This window comes from Penicillium solitum (assembly GCF_028829755.1).
Source record: "Penicillium solitum strain IBT 25940 chromosome Unknown utg000008l_segment0_segment0, whole genome shotgun sequence".
In the NCBI taxonomy this organism is placed as follows: domain Eukaryota; kingdom Fungi; phylum Ascomycota; class Eurotiomycetes; order Eurotiales; family Aspergillaceae; genus Penicillium; species Penicillium solitum.
This window is the reverse complement of record NW_027072127.1, coordinates 2066803-2087564: the sequence shown is the minus strand read 5'-3', so window position 1 is coordinate 2087564 and position 20762 is coordinate 2066803. Positions and strand designations below refer to the sequence as shown.

Below are 20762 nucleotides of genomic sequence, written 5' to 3'. Positions count from 1 at the left end.
AACACATGCATTCCCGCATGACGCAGCATTCTTTATGGAATCGGACAGGTTATATGATACCCCCACCCCCCTATACTGACCAAATTTGAGATGGTTCTTTTCTTGACTCTCTGTTCCTTTGGCTTTTACTCTCTTTTGGAACCGGTGTGAAGGGGGAACCAAAACCAGGGCTTCTTAACACCATGGTCTGTCACTCATTTTTCCAACTCGTCGTTCTTGTCACTCTTTTTCTGCAGGTTCGGTGCAGTCCCTTTGCCTTCCAGAAAAGAGGCGCCTGTGCTACTGAACACCCCAGTGCGGATTTCTTGCAAGCACTGGGGCGTCTCAAGTCGGATGAAGCCGATCCTGCTATTTCGCAGGCCAGAAAGGCGCCAATCGAGATTGAGACCTGGTTCCATATCGTCAGCAGGAAGTCGGAGTCCAGCCAGGTCACTGATGATATGATCAATTCTCAAGTCAGTTGCTGCTTTTTCATCTGGTATTTCAAGTGCTGACTTATTCCACAGCTTTCTATCCTACAACAATCATATGCAGACTCTGGCATCTCCTATCGATTGCAAGGTGTGACTCGTCATGTCAATGATAAGTGGGCAAGTAATGGAGATGATGCAGCAATGAAAGCGACCCTTCGAAAAGGAAGCTACCAGACATTGAACGTCTACTTCCAAACCAATCTCCAGGCCTCGCCTGGGCAAGCAGGACGCGCTTTCGGGCACAGGGGCGCAGCCACCAACAATGACCTGGCGTCGAGTGTTCTTGGATTCTGCACCTTGCCCGATTCGAGCGTCAATGCTACTAGCCCGGCTTCTCACTATGTCAAGGATGGCTGCAATGTTTTGGCCAGAACAATGCCCGGTGGCTCCTTGGATCTTTACAATCGAGGTGGAACTGCCATTCACGAAATTGGACACTGGCATGGCCTTTTGCACACATTCCAAGGGGAGTCTTGCTCAGTAGATGATCCTGGTGACCACATAAGTGACACGCCACAGCAGTCCACCCCGACAGATGGGTGCCCTGCCCAGAAGGATTCTTGTCCGGACTCTCCTGGCCTGGACGGGATCCACGACTTCATGGATTATTCATCTGATGTATGCTATGAGAGCTTCACACCCGGACAAGGAGAGCGCATGCGGAATATGTGGGCATCAATGCGTGAAGGAAAATAGCGCGACGGTGACTGGCAACAAGTCCAATGAAAGCTCTATATGGAGTCCATTCGAAGCTATATATGTACACACGCACAAGACACAAGGTCAGAATTAAGCCAACCGGCTAGGCTTGTTTGTTGCTGCCATTTGGAGAACTGCTACCTGTCTAAAGAAACCTTGAACGAATATCATGCGTGAATATTTGGATACAGTACAGTCAAGGGACGTTAAAAGACTAGTTTCCTCCCGATTAACACCAATAAATGTGTGCCTTTTCTGATTTCCCATGCACCGTGAGCTCGAGTCAAATCGTACAAGTATTTGATTGGCCATGAAAGGCCAATCAAGAGAGATGCAAGGCGTAAGTAGCCCAATTTAATTTGCCCAGAGATTTGAACACAAAGTGCGAGAAAGGAAGCAAGAAAAACCAAAAAAGTCATTTGAAGCCCCAGTGGCAACATAATGGTCGATTAGCGCTTGCGTTTGATGCCGCGGTCATTGTCTTCATGGTCGGTTTCCTTGTCTTTGCGTTTTGCCTTTTCCTCAAGCGCGTCCCAGTCCTCACCACTCTCCTCGTCACCACTGAAGTCTTCCTCGCTAGCATCGGCACTCGCGTCATCATCAAATTCGCTGTCTTCCTCGGAACTCTCGTCCCCGGCTGCAAGCTCCGAATCGGACAACTCGAAAGCCGACTCCTCTTCCTCGTCTGAACCATTTTCAGAGTCTGACTCGGCTGATAGGAAAGACCACCCCCCATCGGCAAAGAAGCCGTACGGATCGCTGACGACTGTTTTCATGATCGTGGTCCAATTCAGGTTGAGCGGACCCTCAGTGAACGCAATGTCAACAGAATCAAGCCAGTCCTTAACACCCTCCAGTGCCTCAACAGGAATCGTGTTGATATGAACGGGAGTCCGGCGGAAATCCTTGAAAACGAAGACCATGTCGAAGTTTTTCAGACCAAACTGCGCACCAATTAGTAAACCAGGCCGACAAAATGATGGTAAGCAGAAAACATTACCTGAACTCTCTCTAGATGGGCAATCTCGATTTCATTCAACGTGACGGTTGTGAAAGGAGGTTCAGTGAGCTGAACTAGGGCATCTGTGGTCGGTTGAATCAAGACATTGGAACGGTTTGGAACACCGGTAAATCCAATTTCCCTGAATGGGATATCAACATCGACGCCCTCGTCCTTGCCAGCGTCCGCAATCTTCTCGGCAAAGGCCTTAAACTCGCGGTCCAACGCAGCTCTCCGCCGTCTTTCCTCCTGTTCAGCCTCGAATTCTTCCTCATCCCCGTAACGGTGTTTGCGCCGTCGGTTTCCAGTTTCATCAAACTGCATTTCAGTAGCCTCGCGATAGAATTGAATATCCTTCGTCTTTCGCTTTCCAATCATGATGGGCGTCTTGAGATGCACATGGATAAGAACGATCAATTCATGGGCACATGGTTGGAAGAACAGATGCTTCACGTTGCTGAAGAGTACATCGACATGTTCATTGCGGAAGGGCGATAGGTACCGAAGACCGTTTTGGTGAATCTCGACTTCTCCCGGAACACGCTTGCCATCCAGAGGAGGTCGGAGGTAGACGTCCGGGAGTTTCACTGGACGCCGGTTTCTAATTTCAACCAGTTTATCCTGCTCAACAACATCTTCCAATTCCTTTTTCTCCTGCTCTCGTCTCAATGCCGTCTTGCGAAGTTCGGTGATATCCTGGGCGACTCGTGCAAGACGGTCATTATCCTTGGACCGAAGAGTGAGGTTGCGAACAAAATGAGCCGACAAGTCCTCAAAGGGCTGGTCATCCTTTCGACCCACACCCTGACCTGGAGACAGGAAGTTGATGCGTAGGTAGGCGTATTCTCCTTCGTCGCTCTTGCTGGCGTTCTTTATGGTGTTGATATGAAAGGGAACGGGTCGGCCCATGATAGGCACAATCACCGTTGAAGTCTTTAGGTCGACGTAAACTGTCAGGTCTTTGACCTTGGCAGGGAGTTGGTTGTCACGCTTGTAAGACTCAAAGCGCTTGAATTTCTTCTGTGCGACCCCATTGTCATCTCCCGTAGTACCTGTGAACCGATCCAAGCCTTCCTTTGTCTTTTTCGCAGCCAGCTCTTTCTGATGCTCTCGACGACGGGCTTCAGCTCCCTCATTGACTTGAGTGGGTCTTTCAGCACGAAGCTTGGTTCTTGTGACGTTTCTACCAGCAGTCGCGCTAGACTTCGTCTCCTTTTTCTCCTTCACAGGCTTCTCCGGTTCTTCCTCATCACCGAAATAAAACGAGATCGAGTCCATGTCAATACCGGCGTCTTTGGTGAAAATGTGAGGCCCGCTTTCCCCGACACGAACAGTATCGGTGATTACCATAGAATAGCCACCATTCTTGGCATTCTTCGAGTCCGGATCCTTCACATCAGTCAGCCCGATCGTGATAGACAGCGTCATGCCGTTTTTCAAGACGCGGTTGTTCTTGGCATTGAGGACCATGTTGGCATCCCGAAGCTCGATTCCAATCCCGGCGCCAACGTTCTTGACAAAGTGTCCCTCCAGCTCAGGCTTCTTGGAACGGATGAGGCTCAGCGCCTTGTTGTAAACGTCCTTAGCAACCACACCATCTCGAACCTCTTTCATGGTTGCTTCATGGAGGCTTAGCAGCAGGGCATAGTTTGCTTCTTGTGATTTGGTTGGGTCAACCAAATAAGTACGCCCAATGAGCGAACTGTAAGTCTTGTATCGGATTCCAAAGCTAGACAAAATGATGCCGGGTTCGAGGCTTTTACTGTCGGGAGTCGCTGTGAGCTTGAGATCGTAGGCGCCTCCACTTTGAATTACAGGCCCGTAGGCCCAGTCGATTTGCTGAGAATCAAATTCCGAGGGCAGCCGCGCCAGCTTGTTGAAAAATTTCCCATCGTCAATCTTTGCATCAACCTTTGCAGCAAGGGCCTTATGTGTCATCTTCTTTTCTTCGTCGAGCAAACGTGACATCTCATCGACAAAGTACTCTGACATAAGGCCACTGCAAGCTCTGGAAGCGTTGCGGATTGAAACCTTTTGAGGCTGTATCAGCAAACATTCACTTGTTAACACACTGTTATAGATAAACCAACCAATTCGTCAGAATCTTTAACTGCAAAAGCAGCTGAGAGTGCAGGTGCTACGTCAACTTCCTCCACTTCTTTCGATAGTTCCGCAAATACGCGTTTCCATTCATCCGCGAAGGGTCCCGAAGCGGTGTTTTTGGGCAAGGTGCCAACTTTGTTCTGCAGTTGTCGTAGTTAGTGGAAACTCAACCTAGTGATTCAAATGTCATTTTAGCTCACCCCTGCGCCCTTGATAACGTCCAAGCATTTCTCAAATGCTTTGGTCTTTGATTCTGGGTCTTTGGTAGTGACCAGAATCTCGACGGGAATCTTTCCTTCTTTCAGCGGCTCAAGGTGTTTCGCTTGAATTTGTTTTAATCAGCTATGTGGTGCGCAAAAGTCCATGGGTCGATAATCACCTTTCTTCGCCGTGGTGACCACGTAAATCGCCTCAGTTGTGAGAACAAACAGTGTCGCTGGGAATTCATACCCGAGAAGCCAGAACTAAGCACAATTTCAATTAGTAACCATGTCATGAAGCTCATGGGCCTCTATGGGACCAGGATAGGACTTTGGAAGATAATTCACACACATGCATCGCGTTGTTCTTCTGGAATGAGTTCTCCTCATCGGTCTTGCCCATCAGAATGACTATGGACCCTGCATTGCCGAAGAGGGCATTGCCGGAGCGCTTGTCGGCCTTCCATGACGCATAGAAACTAGAAAGACGGTTGAAAAAGTTGTTATTGTCAATGGCGATCTCCTCAGCCATGTTGATGGCCTGATGCAAGCAAGATATGCCGCAGTCAGAGACTAGGTTGATGGCAAGAGAGCTCGGTGGAGAAGCGTAGGAGCTATCGTAGGTACGTCCGGATGTTAATTTTGTTGAGGATGAAGAAGAAGGTAGATTGGAAATGGAAGCAGCATCAATGCGACAGCTGCGATTATGAGAGACAAAACACCGATAGAGCTGGGTGGTGGAAGAAAAGACAAAGATAGAAAGGGACGGCCTAGGGGAAAGCGAACGCGAAAAGCGCGTTTTTGCATGTAAGGTCTCTCTCGATTACTGTATCAAAGTATTACCACTTTTGTACTAGCGTCATTTTTCATCTCTCTTCTCTTGTTGAATCCGAACATGTTTTGTGAATATCTTCTTTCACTGACTTTCTTTTTATTTTCAACTTTCAAGTCAATATGGCATATGTGAACCTTCACTTGGTCATTTGATTTGATAACAATCACACCCTGTGGTGCTGCCCTCTTTTTCCGCCTACCTCACCTGCACTTCGGAATTCACTATTGACATTGAGCTAGTCTCTCTTTGAGACTCTACAAGCACCCTTTCCTACGATGTACACTGTGGCTTTTTAGTTGTTCGTAAACAATGAAGTCTCCGATAGCTCCCATCCTTCTCGAGCCCCATCTCGGCGAACTTCCAGGAAGTTCGCGAAGGATTTCTCGCAACGATGCAGCTACCGGAGCATCTGCCGCAGGTGTTCGCGCTCTCAGTGCACAGATGGTAGCCTTCTATTTCAGAGCACCGATCAAAGCTTTCTTTCGTATGCGTGTCGAGTATGTAGTATTTGTGGACCTAACGATCTTTGTATTGACAATATTTCGTCTAGTTATATGGTACGCCCTCCTATCATCTACAATAGATGAGAAAATACAATCAACCCATCACCAGCCTTCGTTACTTATCATTTGAAACAGGCATTTGCAAGAGCTGTGAACCCCCGTGTCGCCGAAGGTAAATGGTCTCTGCATACGACAACCCCGGGATTATTGCTCCACGCCGTTCGGACATATGGCTGGCGGTTTATCCCGAATCAAGTGCTTCCACCGTTGATGGCAAATGCAGGGTGAGATATTCCCCAATATAGGGGCCCAGGTGATTTGAAAGTGCTAATGATATATACTAGGGTTGGTGCTGTTCTCTACACATCCTATCTCCAGGTCTTGGGAGCCCTGCATGAACCTGTGTCCCAAGGGGTCAAGCGAGTCTGGCCCCCGGCTCCTCCTTCTGCAACATTTGCAGCTGGGTTTACCGCCGGCACAATTCAGTCGATTGTAGCCGCCCCTCTAGACGCGTTACAGGTTCGCTTTCAAACCAGTGACATGCTGGAGGGTCAGTACCGGAGTATGTGGCACTATGGCCACCATAAGCTCAAACAGATTGGTCTCCGCGGGGTCTTTGCCGGCTGGAGCCTGTCGTTTATGCGGGATTCACTCGGTTATGCTGTGTTCTTCTCCTCGTTCGAATACATCAAGTCACAGTCCTACTATTCCTTTGTCACTTGGTACTATGGCTCCCTGCAAGTCGATCATGTGGGCATGTTTTCATTGTCCGAGTCTAGTGATCGCGGTGTGCCACTCATCAAACCCCACTACGCACTGGAGCCATGTTTCCTAATGATGGCTGGAGTTGTGGCATCGATCGCTCAGCAAACCATTCAGCATCCTCTAAGTAGGATTCAAGACCTTCACCTGGGCCGACTGGAATATCTGGATCACCAGGCCAGTTTCGTACCCTCGCGACAGAAGATGATACGATTATACTACCACGCTTATCAGGAGACCTTCAAGAGGTGCAAGCGAAAGGCTGCCCGGACCGGAGGCTGGCCTTCCTGGTTGTTCCGTGGGTTCATCGGGAGCTCTCTTCGCCAAGTACCTAGCACCAGTGCCGGCCTGATCATTTTTGAATTGGTGCGCCGACGGTACGCAAATCCGGCAGACACTGTCCATATTCAAAGTGATGGATATGACATCCTTCTCACTTAATGGTTTATATGACCGGGTTTCTTATCCCCTCTCGTCTTGGCTTTTTGAAACCTATCTGTTTGCTTCGTTTATATTTTCTTCTTTTCGATTGTTCATTCCTGGGAGGGCGTTACAGGGATGGAATCTTGTTTCATTAGACGTACATACATTTATGTACATATAGACGTGATACCCGACTCCGGATACCTGACAAGATCACTTTGATCACTGATACAATATACAAATGTAAACGTGGGTTATTGTAGACAGTTAGATAGGGGTAACTAGTTACATAGTTACTTATAGTAGTTAGTTAACTATGTCACTAACTGACTACGGAGTAACGTATTCGGTAAGCGAGTGGTCCATGTAAGCCAGTGGTCCACGCCAAAACACCATAGTAAATGCGATCTACAGCACGCTTATATCTCAACAATCAAAGTCTCTATTTTATTTATTTGTTTGCCCATAGTGATCGATAAGCATTTACAGTGGTATGTATCAATTTTAAACGAATCGAACTTTTTTATTATGGTGGTATCCAAAATTACAAAGAAAAAGCTCCAAATATATATATATATATATAGTAGCCGCTCGCTCATTAAATTTCTTGAAACTGTATAAAGTGGGTAGATATCAAATAAGAAGCATTAGACTACAAGGAAAAGTTCATATAGACCACTGTTGTTGAAATATCAAGTTGTAATCTATCGCTTTTACTATATGTTTTGGAGTGGACCACTGGCTTACATGGACCACTCGCTTACCGAATACGTCAGTTAACTAGTTAGTTAGTTTATATGTGTACGTAAATAGTAACCCATTTGATCCATCCCGCATTTGATGATACGATCTAGTCCGTATTAAGCCTAGTCCGTACCCCGTATGCGTACAAATCAAATACCGAGGTACCACTTGGCATTACATAGTACATTTTGGATGTCTCTCCTCTTATTATTTAGACTTGCTTGTCCTCTTTTCTCTATTTCGTACTTCCATTTGATCCCCTTACTATTTTAACCTAGCTTCTCGAACACTTGATGAAAACCATCTGAATCCCTCTCTATTCTATTCTATATTTGACTTTTCTTGGCTGTGTAATGCTTTTACTTGGCTCGGGACCCTTACTTTTTGCCCAAACGCACCCCCTCTCTCCAAATCTCCGCCTGACCATCACCCCATTTTGACGGTATATCGTCATCCTGCGTCGCGTGTGACTTTACGTAGCTAGTCGCCTGCGGCCACATCGCCTAAGTGGCGCCCTATCGTGGTCTAATACAGTGACATTCAAGGTTGTGCCCAGCTGATACCCTTGCTGACTCCTTGCGGAGAACCTCTTATCGATATCATTAATTTCATCGACTCCGCATTCTTTTCTCCGGGACAAAGGGCTGCGAGGTTCAGCCCGTCAATACCGCCATCATTTCTCCGACTTCTCCCCCACGCGCCTCTAACATACCCCTCCAGTCCATCCAGTCTATACCCTCTGATTCCCGCTCGACACATTCGGCTAAGTTATTGGAGTCCAGCGAGAAGGGTAGTCGAAGGTCTTCCCACTCGTCTGCTCGCTCGGTCGGGTCTGACTTCTCAATCTGGTCAGACACCGGTGACCTCGCCGAGCAGTTCGCCGAGGCTGAAGATCCACTGCAGATTCACCTTCGCAATTCCTCGGACCGGCAGCTCTTGCGTCGAAAGGAGCGGAGGAAGCAGCCCAAACACGTCCACTATCCTTCAAACTTGAGCAACGAGCGTTCCGGTGTCGATATTGAAAAGATCATAATACCAAATCCTCCCCCGCGGCATATTTCGAGAGTTGAACGCGTTATGGCTGCCATAATGACACCCAGAAATGAACCAAGCACCCAGATGCACGGCTTAGTCGGGAAGCCATTACTGTGAGTGCCCCAAAGGCCAAATACCGTAGTATTACTACTGATTCGAGTTTGCATGTAGTTACTTCACGAGTGTGTTCGTATCACTGGGTGTCTTTCTTTTTGGTTATGACCAGGGTGTAATGTCGGGCATCATAACGTTCGTGTCTAATCCCCCGGGCATAAACTCGCCATGGAGATTAGGAGCAGAAGGTGGCTAACAGATGCAGTGGCTGGTACTTCAAAGATTACTTCAACCAGCCTTCTCGGGCTACAATTGGTACGGTGGTTGCAGTTCTCGAAATTGGAGCATTCATATCCTCGCTCCTTGTGGGACGTGTTGGTGATGTGATCGGCCGTCGAAGGACTATACTCTATGGCTCCATAGTGTTCTTCATTGGCGGTGCTCTTCAAACATTTGCCACAGGTATTCCCATGATGATGGTCGGCCGTGTCATTGCTGGTCTAGGCGTTGGTGCTCTCTCTACTATTGTGCCAGTTTACCAGTCTGAAATTTCGGTTTGTAATTCCCTTTCTCCATCAATCCCCGAGGCCTTTTGTTGCCCCCTCCCCACTCTCTCGTCTGGTATGCTGACGAATTCCAAGCCTCCCCACAACCGTGGGAAGCTCGCATGCATCGAATTCACCGGCAATATTGCTGGGTATGCGACTAGTGTGTGGGTAGACTATTTCTGTAGCTTTATCGATAACGATTACTCCTGGCGCCTCCCACTCCTTTTCCAGTGTGTCATGGGTGCTTTGCTTGGAGTTGGCAGTCTGATGATCTGTGAATCACCTAGGTGAGTAGAAACCTCCTCCAACTTCTGCCAGGCTAACACCCACGTCTCTACTTAGGTGGCTTCTTGATAATGACCACGACGAGGAGGGTATGGTGGTGATCGCAAATCTTTATGGCGAAGGTGACCTTCTTAATGACAAGGCCCGCCAAGAATATCGTGAGATCAAGATGAACGTCCTCGTCCAGCGCCAGGAGGGCGAGCGATCCTACTCGGACATGTTCCGCCGGTATCGCAAGCGTGTTTTGATTGCCATGTCGGCTCAGGCCCTAGCTCAGCTCAACGGGATCAACGTCATCTCATACTATGCGCCTCTCGTTTTTGAATCGGTATGAATACCATATGCTGCCTCCCGCGACGCCATGTCGGATTCAAACAAAATCCAAAGTGATTCAGAATTATGCTGACCAAATCTTCGATATAGGCCGGCTGGGCTGGACGGGATGCCATCTTGATGACTGGAATCAACGGTATTTCATACTTGCTGTCTACCATACCACCGTGGTATCTCGTGGATGGCTGGGGTCGGCGACCGATTCTACTTTCGGGTGCTGTTGCCATGCTCATTTCGCTTTCACTTATTTCCTACTTTATTTACATTGAAATTCCCGCCACCCCAACCCTGACGGTCATCTTCGTTATGCTCTATAACGCAGCTTTCGGGGCATCTTGGGGCCCCATTCCATGGTTATACCCCCCGGAGATTTTGCCTTTGAGTATTCGTGCCAAAGGTGCAAGCTTGAGCACTGCTTCAAATTGGGCATTCAATTGGCTCGTGGGCGAGGTGACCCCTGTTCTTCAGGAAGTTATCAAGTGGCGGCTATATCTGGTCCATGCATTCTTCTGTGCATGCAGTTTTGTGCTTGGTAGGATCCCTCATCCGTGGTCATCCACTAGGGAGCAGTATACTGACTATCAATCACCACAGTTTATTTTTTGTATCCCGAAACGAGTGGAGTCCGCCTAGAAGATATGAACGTTCTTTTTGGCGACGCTTCCACCGCCATGCCGACACCCGCTACTCAAGACGAGCGGGGGTCGCTGATGGGTGCTGGTTCACCCGTCCCATCGCTTGACCTACGTCGGCAGTATGGCCAATTTGGGGCGGAGAATTCTATCCCTGGTCTAGATATTGATCCGCCGACTTCGAGCCATGATGGGACCAGCAAATGCGGACGCTCGGATTCTCACCAGGGCAGCGTTCGCGGCGAGGGGATTGGTGGCTGGATCTCAAACATGGTCAGTCGAAACCGAGGAGCTGGCCCCAGTGCTACTAGCAGTCAATATAGACGTTTGGAGCAAGGAGAAGGAGATGAGCAATGAAAAGGTTATGGATAATTGTGGCCTCGGACTGAATCAAGGAAGCCAGAAAGACCAAAGAATTCGATGTTGTATATTCTCCTTTCCCTATTTACCAATGTTTTCTGTTGATTTCGTTGTGTTCACGTTTGCGGTACCTAGGTTCTATGTATAGTATCCTCAACTATATACATTAACATCCATGGATATAAATGCCATCTGTAGATATACAACACTAGTACGGAGTATGTGCAGTGTACATAAGTTTTGAAAAGAGCCTAACCATGAACGGATATTTCTAGTATGTACAGAGTATATTAATAGTATACTAATAGTATATTTATAGTATATTTATAGTACCTAGGCTGGAACTGGGAATTACAAGGGCCATGTTCTGAAAACGGCCCGCTAAAAGTGGACTTTGTTTATCCTCCTTGAGGCCACGGATCTCACTTTCTCCTTTATTCTCTCAGCCCACTCTCTTGTTTCACTTTACTTCATTTCATTTCAATTCATTTCAATTCTTTTTTCTTTTCTTCTTTTTTTTGATCTACTCCTGGCATTGCTTCCGGTCTATCCGCTAGCTTTGCCCATTCCATCACTCATTTACGCAGGGGAATGGCTATGTTCGCTTAAGTTATCCGCCCTTCTATTATCGGTCTACCTCGGTATTCCCCAGTTTAACTTCCTACTGTTCTCCCATTCTGTTTGGCACATTTTCATTTGAAAATACCACAAGGCGCACTATGGCGGGCATAGACACCGCCGTGAGCACGGGCGCCAAACCCGAGTCTGACCTTCGTCGAAGAAATATCCCTGATACTAGCAAACTTCATGTGGACTCAAACCGGATCAATGATGAAGATGTGAAGAAAGCTAGAACACAGGTGAGATAGCCCTCTTCAACATCATGATATACGCTCTTCTAACCCCCCCTGGACAGTCACCCTCGTTCCTCCATGTGCTAGCTAGCTGGGAGCCGATCATTGCTCCCATCATCTTGACTGCCCTCGCCCTCTTCACCCGCCTGTACCAGATTGGTCGTTCCGACATTGTGACCTGGGATGAGGCCCACTTTGGTAAATTCGGTTCCCACTATCTCAAACGCGAGTTCTACTTCGATGTCCACCCGCCTTTGGGAAAGATGTTAGTTGGCCTGTCCGGGTATCTTGCTGGTTATAATGGGTCTTTTGAATTCAAGTCTGGCGAGAAATATCCAGAAGATGTGAACTATACCTTTATGCGAGCCTTCAATGCTGCCTTCGGTATAGTCTGCATTCCTCTTGCCTACTACACTGCGCGAGAGTTGAACTTCCGTCGGGCCACAGTCTGGTTGATCAGCCTGATGGTCCTGTGTGAGAACTCCTACGCGACAATTTCTCGGTTTATACTTCTTGACTCCATGCTGCTCTGCTTCACATTTACTACCACCATGTGCTGGGCAAGATTCCACCGGTTGCAGCGTGATAGCTTTTCACTGGAATGGTATGCCTGGCTCTGTTTGACTGGCTTGAGCATTGGATGTGTCTGCAGTGTCAAATGGGTCGGTTTCTTCTGCACTGCTCTCGTCGGTCTTTATACTATTGACGACCTTTGGAATAAATTTGGCGACCTGAAGATGCCACGGGTGAGTGCCTGCTTTCAGCACCCCCTCCCTCCCCCAAAAGTCGAATACCGATTAGCTGGCTAATACAGATGCGTTTGAACAGGCTGTGCTCGCAAAGCACTTGGTTGCTCGTGTTGTGGGATTGATTGTTATTCCAATCTTGGTCTACATGTTTTCCTTTTATCTGCACTTCTTGGTGTTGGCGAACAGTGGTCCAGGTGATGCCCAGATGAGCTCGCTTTTCCAAGCCAATCTACAGGGTACTGAGGTTGGCAGAGACAGCCCTCTTGAGCTTGCAGTTGGGTCCCGTATCACACTCAAAAATATGGGCTACGGAGGAGGGCTTCTGCACTCCCACGTTCAAACCTTCCCAGAGGGATCTATGCAGCAGCAAGTCACCTGCTATCACCACAAAGATGCCAACAACGACTGGTTCATCTACCCCAACCGACAGGAGCCGGACTACGATGCCACTGCTGATCTGCGGTTCGTTGGTGATGGCGATGTCATCCGACTGATCCACGGACAGACAGGTCGCAACCTGCATTCCCACGCTATTCCTGCACCAATCACTAAATCACACCACGAGGTATCATCTTACGGAAATATTACCATCGGAGACGACAAGGACCACTGGAAAGTGGAGGTGGTCGATGATGTTGCATCTCGGGACCGATCCAGGATCCGGACACTCACAACAGCATTCCGACTCCGCCATCCGGTCCTAGGCTGCTATCTGCGGGCAGGAAATGTCAATCTACCCCAATGGGGCTTCAAGCAGATTGAAACAACGTGTACCAAAGAAAACAAACCCGGCGATGTGTACACTCACTGGAATGTTGAGTCTCACACTAACGACCGCTGTAAGCTTATGCCCTTTCCAAAAACTTGATATTGACGAGCCCAATCAGACTTATTGACCTATTCACAGTGCCCCCCGGTGACCCTGGCTCCTATAAATCGCCCTTCTTGAAGGACTTCATCCACCTGAACGTGGCCATGATGACCTCCAACAACGCTCTAGTTCCTGATCCTGACAAGCAAGATGACTTGGCTTCCAAGTTTTGGCAATGGCCGATTCTCAATGTCGGCCTTCGCATGTGTTCTTGGGATGATAGCGTTGTCAAATACTATCTCCTAGGAAACCCTCTGGTCTATTGGGGAAGCACTGCGGCTCTTGGTGGATTTGGTCTTCTATTCCTTTGGTACCTTCTGCGCTGGCAGAGGGGGTACAATGATCTCAGCAACGAGGAGATTAGTCACATTCACTACTCTGGTTTGTACCCGGTTATCGGATGGGTGTTGCATTACCTTCCCTTTATCATCATGGCCCGCGTGACTTATGTCCACCATTACTATCCGGCTCTCTACTATGCCATCCTGAACTTCGGCTTCTGCATTGATTGGGTGACACGGAAGATGAGCCCCAGATTATCTGCAGTGGTATATGCCTCCCTTTACGTGATCATTGTCGGATTGTTCATTCATTTCCGAGCCATTGTGTTTGGAATGGAGGGCTCTAATCAGCAATGGACTCACCTACGCTGGCTACCCGGATGGAAACTGGCGAATGTGAACTAATTATGGATTGTTTGATGAGTTTCATAATGTGTTCTCGCCCTCTCTACTTGTTACCTCGTGTTGACCACCTCAAACTGGATCTTACATCAACACGGATAATTTCAACTTTATTTTCTGTACCTGTAAAGAAAAATGCAATGTTATTAGAGATAGTTGAGTTCTTATTCCAACAGTCATAGTCACGCTTGGTGCCTGGTAACGATTTAGTGAAATATGAAGATGTGTCGGGGGCCATATCCATGCCACTGACTATTTATTATTACGGACTGCGAATTTAGCAACACCCTCCAGTCCAACCGTTGCCACCTTTGCGCATAGCATCATCCATCCCCAATGTGACAGTTCGAGGCACTCCGGTGTTTGCTCCTCCTGAGGCTCCGAATCCTTTCACGCCGCTCCGCCGATCATTGAGGTCGTATTTTCCCGTTTCGATGTTACGATAGATTCTCTCGGCAACCTCTAGGAATGCTCGTTCCACACCATCTCCAGATTTGGCGCTCGTTTCAACATAGCGAACCACATTATTCATGCGACACCATTCTTCGGCCTCCTCCTGGGTGACCTGCCTTTGATTTGATCCAGAACTGGCCCCCGTCAGGTCAGTCTTATTACCGACCAAGATGACAACGATGCCATCTTCTGCAATATGGCGTAGATCCTGTAGCCACTGGGTACATGATATAAAGGTCGAGTGCCTGGATATATCAAAGACTAGGAGAGCGCCAGAGGCGCCCCGGAAGTAGGAGCGGGTGATAGACTTGTATGTCTCTTGTCCAGCAGTATCCCACAGGGAGAGTTTCATGCGTTTCTGATTGGGAGAACCTTGTGGTTTTCGTGGAGGGGTAGGAAGCCCGGAGGTGGTAGATGCTTCTGGAAATGTATCACCTGACGATCCGGGAGAAGGCTCATCAAGTCCTAACTCTAATGAAGCTGGAGGACCAACTGGCACAATTCGTGACCCGAACTCGACTCCAATGGTCACATCATGAGATGGGGAAAATCGGCCTTCACAAAGTCGGACGGTGAGCTATTGTTTGGGTTAACGTGAGGCACAAGGTCAAAGACCGATAGCACTTACGCTGGACTTGCCAGTGCCAGAGTCACCAATGCAGACAAGCTTAGCAATATAATCCCATGGCTGTGACATGGAGAGAGTAGAAGTTTCAAGTTCCAGAATTAGATATGAGAAAAGAAAGCGAAGGTCAGTTTACCTACGATGTAGGTACGTTTGGAGATATGGATTGGTTATCAGCTGAGTCATCTATCAAGCCTGACGTGCCCATATGACGCTTTCATCAGCTGCGTGACCTTACAACATATAGCCCTTTCACTTTTTTTTATCTCCAGTTCTCCTAGATTTGACATATCTCAAACTAAATCCAAAGTTCTTCTTCCTCTCTATCTCCCTATATCCCATCCTTTTACTCTCTAATATCCGACCGTACTTGATTTCCTCACCATATTCCCTTTAGTGATTTATCACTAGTCCTGTCCCACTCACCGTACTTCCTTGATTGCGATAACGGGCGATGTTCTCTGAGTGTAGGAACTGGAAGGTCTCTGAGTATTAGAGGACTATATGGCTAACACTTCACCTTCACCTTAGATGCCTCACGATTTCTTGCTCAGTCACAGTCACGAGTAACCTCTCGACCGGATGAGATTCAAAGAACGGGTCGTAGCCGCCCTAGTCAACACCAAGGCAACCCTCGGCACCCCTCATCACGCTCCTTCTTACGACCTAACGATCCTTATCGACCGGGTGCATCCCAAACATCTCAATTTCCTTTTGCCCCCCGCGGCTCAGTCCAACAAGCTCCCCTGTTCTTCAGTGCCACTGATGAATTCCGAGAGGAGGATGACGAAACAGAACGTGAGCGAGAAATCGCTGATTTTTATGCACTCCAACGATCAAGACGACATTTTGGCGACAGCAACTTGAAGGAATCTTCGGAACTTGACGATTCTGAGCGTTCAGGGTTCGAGGAACAAAGCTCACCTTATGGTGATCGTCCTAGCAAAGGCATCAAGAGCTCATGGCGGGGAGAAGAAGGTGCTTTTAGTGCTCGTCCTTTTCCTATCGAGTCTGTGGCGGAAGCCCCGGAGAATGAACCAGCATCTCTATCCAACCCAAGCAGTAGCAAAGTTCGAGGTCATCTGGTTGATGTCGGTCTGGAGGATTCTTTACGGTCCGATCTTGACGATGACCAGGCGTTATCTAGCCCCGGTGCCAACGATCCACCTGTCCAGCGATTTCGAGAACGAGGACTACTGAAGGATCCTTCTGGTCACAGCCAGCATGGACCTACTGTAGAGCAGGCTGGGCTTTTATCGCAAGATGCTCGACGGCCGCCCAGCTCAGCAAGCTCATTCCCAACATCGGTATCACCGCTGGCCTCAGAACACACAGTGCACGATGCCTTTTGGGGCCAGTTGTTTTTGATATCTCTCGCGGGGTTGTTTGCTTCTGCATTTCTTGTGTGGCTCCACACATCTACACCATCTGGGGACAAATCAAGATGGGGCGATACAATATACATGACTGTCCATCGATCTTTCTTCCTGCTCGGGATATATACTATTGTATCGATTCTTGTGTCCCTTCTTTGGTTGGCTTTACTACGATCCTATGTGCGACTTCTGGTCCACGTGATTCTAGTTGCCGTTCCCATTATCTTATACTCTTTCTCCTTATATCCTTTCATCTCAAGTTTCAAGGGACCATGGCATGGGACGAGTATCCAAGACAAGGCGATGAGATGGGGCTCTGCTGTTCCGTTTATAATAGCTACCATGTGGATCTACAATATTGTGCGTGGCCGTCAGTCTATAGGGAAGGCCATAGGCATTCTTGAGTTTGCCTGTCGAATCTTGGCCGCCAATCCCGAGCTTCTTGCTCTTGGTCTGGGTGCCTTGGTCTGTGTTGTTTCCTGGACATGGATCTGGATGCTGATGTTCACTCGCGTTTTCTTGGGCGGCCATCTCGTTAGCTCAAAATCGTTCATGATTGACGTGGGTAGCTGGTGGCTCGGTATCTATTTCGTCGTTGTTTATCTATGGTCGATCGGTGTCATTGCAGGCATCCAGCGTGCTGTCACTGCTGCAACAGTGAGTCAATGGTATTTCCATCGTTTAGCCACACCTGCACCCACCTCGAGGCAAATTGTTCAGGCAGCCATCGTTCACGCTGCCACAACCCTCTTCGGCACGATCTCTTTGTCTAGACTATTGGGCCTACTGGTTCGAGCTCCTCTTCTCTTATTGCCAGGTCGCATCTCCTCATTGCTCAGTCTATTCGCCTATTCACTCGTTCCCACCCCGATTACTTACTTGACCAATCCTCTTTCTCTCACTTATGCAGCGATTCATTCTCAGCCTCTTGCCGCTTCCTCCCGGGGGTTAAGCCAAATGACTATTCTTGCTCCATCGGCGGCCTCGACCTCTTTACACCCCCGTTCCTATTCTCGGTCCCCCGGGAACTCGGGGTCTTTACTCTCATACCGGCTGTCCAAGTTGATCCTCTACGCTGCCCGTTTCATGATGTCCTTGGCCTTAGGATTTGGTGGTTGGGTGACCACTGCTCGGAGCCTGACAACCTCTGCGTCCGGTGGCACCATTCGTGGCAGTCTTTATGCCTACGTTGTCGGCCTCATTGCTGGAACAATTGGCTGGACCACACTGGGTGCAATGGAAGGTGTGATCGCAGATATTGTAGATGCAGCGGTCATTTGCTGGGCAAGCGAAGTCGGTATTTACGGCAGAGAAGCCCGATATTGCCGCGAGGCTGGTTGGCTCTTTGGCGACTCGCAGCCTCGTTTCGGACATGAATATCAAGAGGTCTAGCCCGGGGGGGGGGGGTTGCCTTTCTTCGTCTTATAAGTCCCTAACTCATGCACCATTTCTTTGTACGATTGAGCGGCAATTGAGCGGTTATAGTATTTCCATATGCTTTAGCGAAATTCTTGACTCTTATGTGAATTTTCTTTTTTCCCAGAAGACTTGACAAGCAAATATATTCTGCATTTACATTTCGGTTGCAAGTGATGCCAAAACACCTCTCTGAGAAAGTAATGTATTATTTTGCATCCCCCATGGTATATTCGAATTGCAAATAGCTACATGAAAATCCAGGGCTCGTGGTATCATGAGAAAGTATGAAGGGAAAGGCAATGACCTGTGGGAAGAGAAACAAACAAGGCCTCCCCTGAGACGCCAGATGAAGCATATTCCGAACGAAAGAACAAAAAAAAAAAAAAGAAAAAAAATTAGACAAATATGAACGATGAATTAGAGACCAAGACGTCCATTCCACTCCACTCGTTCTTTCGAGCACCATTCTTTTAGTAGGGACCAGCCAAACCGAACCACCTCGATTGGCGGTGTAGTGCCACCAAGTGGTAGGAAATAGCTTCCAGCATAATCACCAGCCTTGAGAGATGATCGGCCTCGTTCCGAGTAATTTCGAGATCGCTGGGACCAGATCGTGGGGAACTCACGGCCAAGGACATCTTCAGACAGACCCCGGGTGCCCTCTATCCATAGCTTCTGGGACTCCTTGTAGCACTCAGGAAGACGAGCCTTCAATTCTAAAAATTCCTTCCTGCTTTTCCTGTTCTCATCCAAGAGGGCTGTGTGTCCGTCACTCCCAGGCGTGGGAACTGGGGTGTGCTCTCCGGGAATTGGGCTTATCGCGAGGCGTTCAAGATCGAGAGTGTGAATTGCAGTGAAGGACACAGCCCCAAGGAGCAAGCAGAGACTGTTCAATGCCGGATATGGTACACTGTTCTTCCTGACTACGCGCCAGTATGGCGCAATAGACAGCCATGTCGAGGAATCCCCGACCTGGCGGGATGAAGCCTTGGCCTGGTCGTTCGCTACGAACGCCATAATAAAAGACAACAACGCTTCGATTGCAGTCACAACGGCTAGCTTTTCGTCAGTGACCGAGGTCCCGGTTTTAGACGTATGCCGCTCTGCGGCATGTTTCAATTCACGACCGATGCTCGCAAACTTTTGCCACTCATCCCACCATATCTGCCGCTCATTGCGCGTACGACCATCTGCCTGTGTCGGAGAAGCTTTCATGATTGACCCAGGATCGACCGAGTGACGCTTGTTGGCGGGATAAGAAGGGGTTTTGCCATCATTCTCTCCGACATCGTGTCGACGAGAGGTAGGTGGTTTTAGATCTTTCACCGGAGTGATGGAAGCTGCTTTGGGTTTGTCATAGGAGATTGAATGAGAGGTCAAGTGTGGCTGAGGAACCGGCGTTCGAGGCTTTTCGGGGAAGCTTTTCGGCTCCTTTGAGCGACCATATTGGAGGCCAAGGGCTTCGCTAGTCTCATGTTTCTTGCCCTTCGAATCCCCCAGTGTGTGCCCCCGAGACGAACCGGTATCTCCTCCCTTCTTCCTGGAATGGGAGACATCATCACGATCGGTATCCTGGCTGACCGGCGAATCCGACAGATGCGCTTTCCTTTTACCAGAAAATTTAAGCAAAGCTTCAACACGCTTGCGGTTCGCTCTTCCATACCGTAGTTTGGTAAGAAGCTGCGTCCTTTGTGGGTCGGCACGAGCGTGGTCTCTTGAGTATTCATGGGTATTGGATTCTTTGGCAGGCAATCCCTTCCCTGCCCGACTATTACGAGGCGGTGAATGGTCCTCAAGACGGGCCAACTCCTTTTCGATGTCTGGGGGGAGGGTAGGAGATAGCAAGCGCGGAAGTCTGGGGCCACCCGATGTCGGTGGGAGAGTAGGCGAAAGAAGTGCGGGCAGCTTGGGGGAGTGCGATTTGGCAGGGCTGGGCTCTCGGCGTGTCTCTTTCTCGGGAGACAGTCGCGGTTTCTTTGTAGGATGTGCTTCGGACTTCTTAGTCGCTGAGGGGTTGGAGAATTCGGGCTCTGACCCAGATGGCCGTTTCTGGCCCGCTCTTTCGGGAGAGAGACGCGCATGTGACTTCGGCGGCAGTCGAGGCATTTTAGTCTTATCGGTATTCTTGAGAGGCTCCGAAGATGTCATCTGTCGTCTTTCTTCGGACTTGGCAGAGCTTGACGCGCCTCGGCTACCCGCTTCGAGGCCAATGGGGGATGCGACAGCGACACTGGTCTTCTGAGTCTTGTAGTCCTTGAGACTAATTTTCTTTTTGGCCACGGTTTCTCTTGAAATTTCTCCAGCACTTGGGACTGTTGATCGATCGGCCATCATGCGCCCCGTTTCGTCTGACCAGTCCCCGACGGCTAGAAGCAATGAGTCTGTGTCGTGGTGTGTCAAGAAGGTCATATATTGTAGTTGCTGCTCCTCCAAGCTGAAGGGTCTGTCATGCCCTACAGCCCAATTGTTGGCGGACCGGTTCCCCAGGTTAAAAGGCGTTTTGGTCGGAAATGTGAGCAAATATGGAACGGGGGGGAGGACGTTGTCGGAGAGGCGCTGCAATCGTTGGTCAAGCACTTCACGGTCCGACGTCAGGGAACTTGCAGCTCGGGGGGTTGTAGTGGTTTGGGAATGGCGGTTCTCGTTCACCGACATCGCAGTGCGCAGGGGTTCGCGATTTGTTCTTCCACAAGAGATGCTGGTATCATACGCGCTTCAAGCACAATTCGAGCCGAAGTCTATC

General features: G+C 48.9%; 8 protein-coding genes across 8 annotated transcripts; 5 read left to right on the top strand and 3 right to left on the bottom strand.

Annotated features, from left to right (window-relative positions):
- Positions 1-182: 182 nt before the first annotated feature.
- Positions 183-1169, top strand: N7455_010101 (zinc metalloprotease; the record flags this gene model as incomplete). Its single annotated transcript, XM_040957421.2, has 2 exons — positions 183-455; positions 507-1169. The coding sequence occupies 2 exons, from the start codon at positions 183-185 to the stop codon at positions 1167-1169; spliced, it is 936 nt and encodes a 311-aa protein (XP_040812164.2).
- A 452-nt stretch (positions 1170-1621) lies between these two features.
- spt16 (chromatin-remodeling protein SPT16) lies at positions 1622-5007 on the bottom strand (the record flags this gene model as incomplete). The annotated part of the gene is made up of 6 exons (XM_065606370.1): positions 1622-2116; positions 2173-4203; positions 4263-4415; positions 4476-4597; positions 4655-4739; positions 4828-5007. The coding sequence occupies 6 exons, from the start codon at positions 5005-5007 to the stop codon at positions 1622-1624; spliced, it is 3066 nt and encodes a 1021-aa protein (XP_065460333.1).
- Positions 5008-5619: 612 nt separating this feature from the next.
- Positions 5620-7016, top strand: N7455_010099 (putative mitochondrial carrier protein; the record flags this gene model as incomplete). The annotated part of the gene is made up of 4 exons (XM_065606369.1): positions 5620-5807; positions 5861-5867; positions 5949-6097; positions 6158-7016. The coding sequence occupies 4 exons, from the start codon at positions 5620-5622 to the stop codon at positions 7014-7016; spliced, it is 1203 nt and encodes a 400-aa protein (XP_065460332.1).
- Positions 7017-8831: 1815 nt separating this feature from the next.
- On the top strand, positions 8832-10986 carry N7455_010098 (putative MFS monosaccharide transporter; the record flags this gene model as incomplete). The annotated part of the gene is made up of 7 exons (XM_065606368.1): positions 8832-8890; positions 8949-9026; positions 9097-9385; positions 9473-9666; positions 9722-9992; positions 10088-10529; positions 10592-10986. The coding sequence occupies 7 exons, from the start codon at positions 8832-8834 to the stop codon at positions 10984-10986; spliced, it is 1728 nt and encodes a 575-aa protein (XP_065460331.1).
- Positions 10987-11494: 508 nt separating this feature from the next.
- Positions 11495-14297, top strand: pmt2 (uncharacterized protein). The gene is made up of 4 exons (XM_040957453.2): positions 11495-11849; positions 11906-12589; positions 12672-13431; positions 13500-14297. The coding sequence occupies exons 1-4, from the start codon at positions 11709-11711 to the stop codon at positions 14147-14149; spliced, it is 2235 nt and encodes a 744-aa protein (XP_040812140.2). The 5' UTR covers positions 11495-11708; the 3' UTR covers positions 14150-14297.
- N7455_010096 (Rab family GTPase) lies at positions 14298-15470 on the bottom strand. The gene is made up of 2 exons (XM_040957414.2): positions 15228-15470; positions 14298-15176 (listed from the first exon to the last, which is right to left on the bottom strand). The coding sequence occupies exons 1-2, from the start codon at positions 15294-15296 to the stop codon at positions 14424-14426; spliced, it is 822 nt and encodes a 273-aa protein (XP_040812151.1). The 5' UTR covers positions 15297-15470; the 3' UTR covers positions 14298-14423.
- A 9-nt stretch (positions 15471-15479) lies between these two features.
- N7455_010095 (uncharacterized protein) lies at positions 15480-18068 on the top strand. The gene is made up of 2 exons (XM_040957512.2): positions 15480-15691; positions 15756-18068. The coding sequence occupies exons 1-2, from the start codon at positions 15679-15681 to the stop codon at positions 17990-17992; spliced, it is 2250 nt and encodes a 749-aa protein (XP_040812182.2). The 5' UTR covers positions 15480-15678; the 3' UTR covers positions 17993-18068.
- Positions 18069-18436: 368 nt separating this feature from the next.
- N7455_010094 (uncharacterized protein) lies at positions 18437-20674 on the bottom strand (the record flags this gene model as incomplete). Its single annotated transcript, XM_040957509.2, has 1 exon — positions 18437-20674. The coding sequence occupies one exon, from the start codon at positions 20672-20674 to the stop codon at positions 18437-18439; it is 2238 nt and encodes a 745-aa protein (XP_040812051.2).
- Positions 20675-20762: the final 88 nt, after the last annotated feature.

What these genes read in the sequence shown, in the direction of transcription:
- N7455_010096 (XM_040957414.2), bottom strand. Translation starts at nt 15,296, where the DNA reads ATGTCACAGCCATGGGATTATATTGCTAAGCTTGTCTGCATTGGTGAC. An exon ending in CTGGCACTGGCAAGTCCAGC is followed by an intron (nt 15,177 to 15,227) that starts GTAAGTGCTATC and finishes CCCAAACAATAG; the next exon opens with CTCACCGTCCGACTTTGTGA.
- pmt2 (XM_040957453.2), top strand. Translation starts at nt 11,709, where the DNA reads ATGGCGGGCATAGACACCGCCGTGAGCACGGGCGCCAAACCCGAGTCT. An exon ending in GCGACCTGAAGATGCCACGG is followed by an intron (nt 12,590 to 12,671) that starts GTGAGTGCCTGC and finishes GCGTTTGAACAG; the next exon opens with GCTGTGCTCGCAAAGCACTT. An exon ending in GTCTCACACTAACGACCGCT is followed by an intron (nt 13,432 to 13,499) that starts GTAAGCTTATGC and finishes ACCTATTCACAG; the next exon opens with TGCCCCCCGGTGACCCTGGC.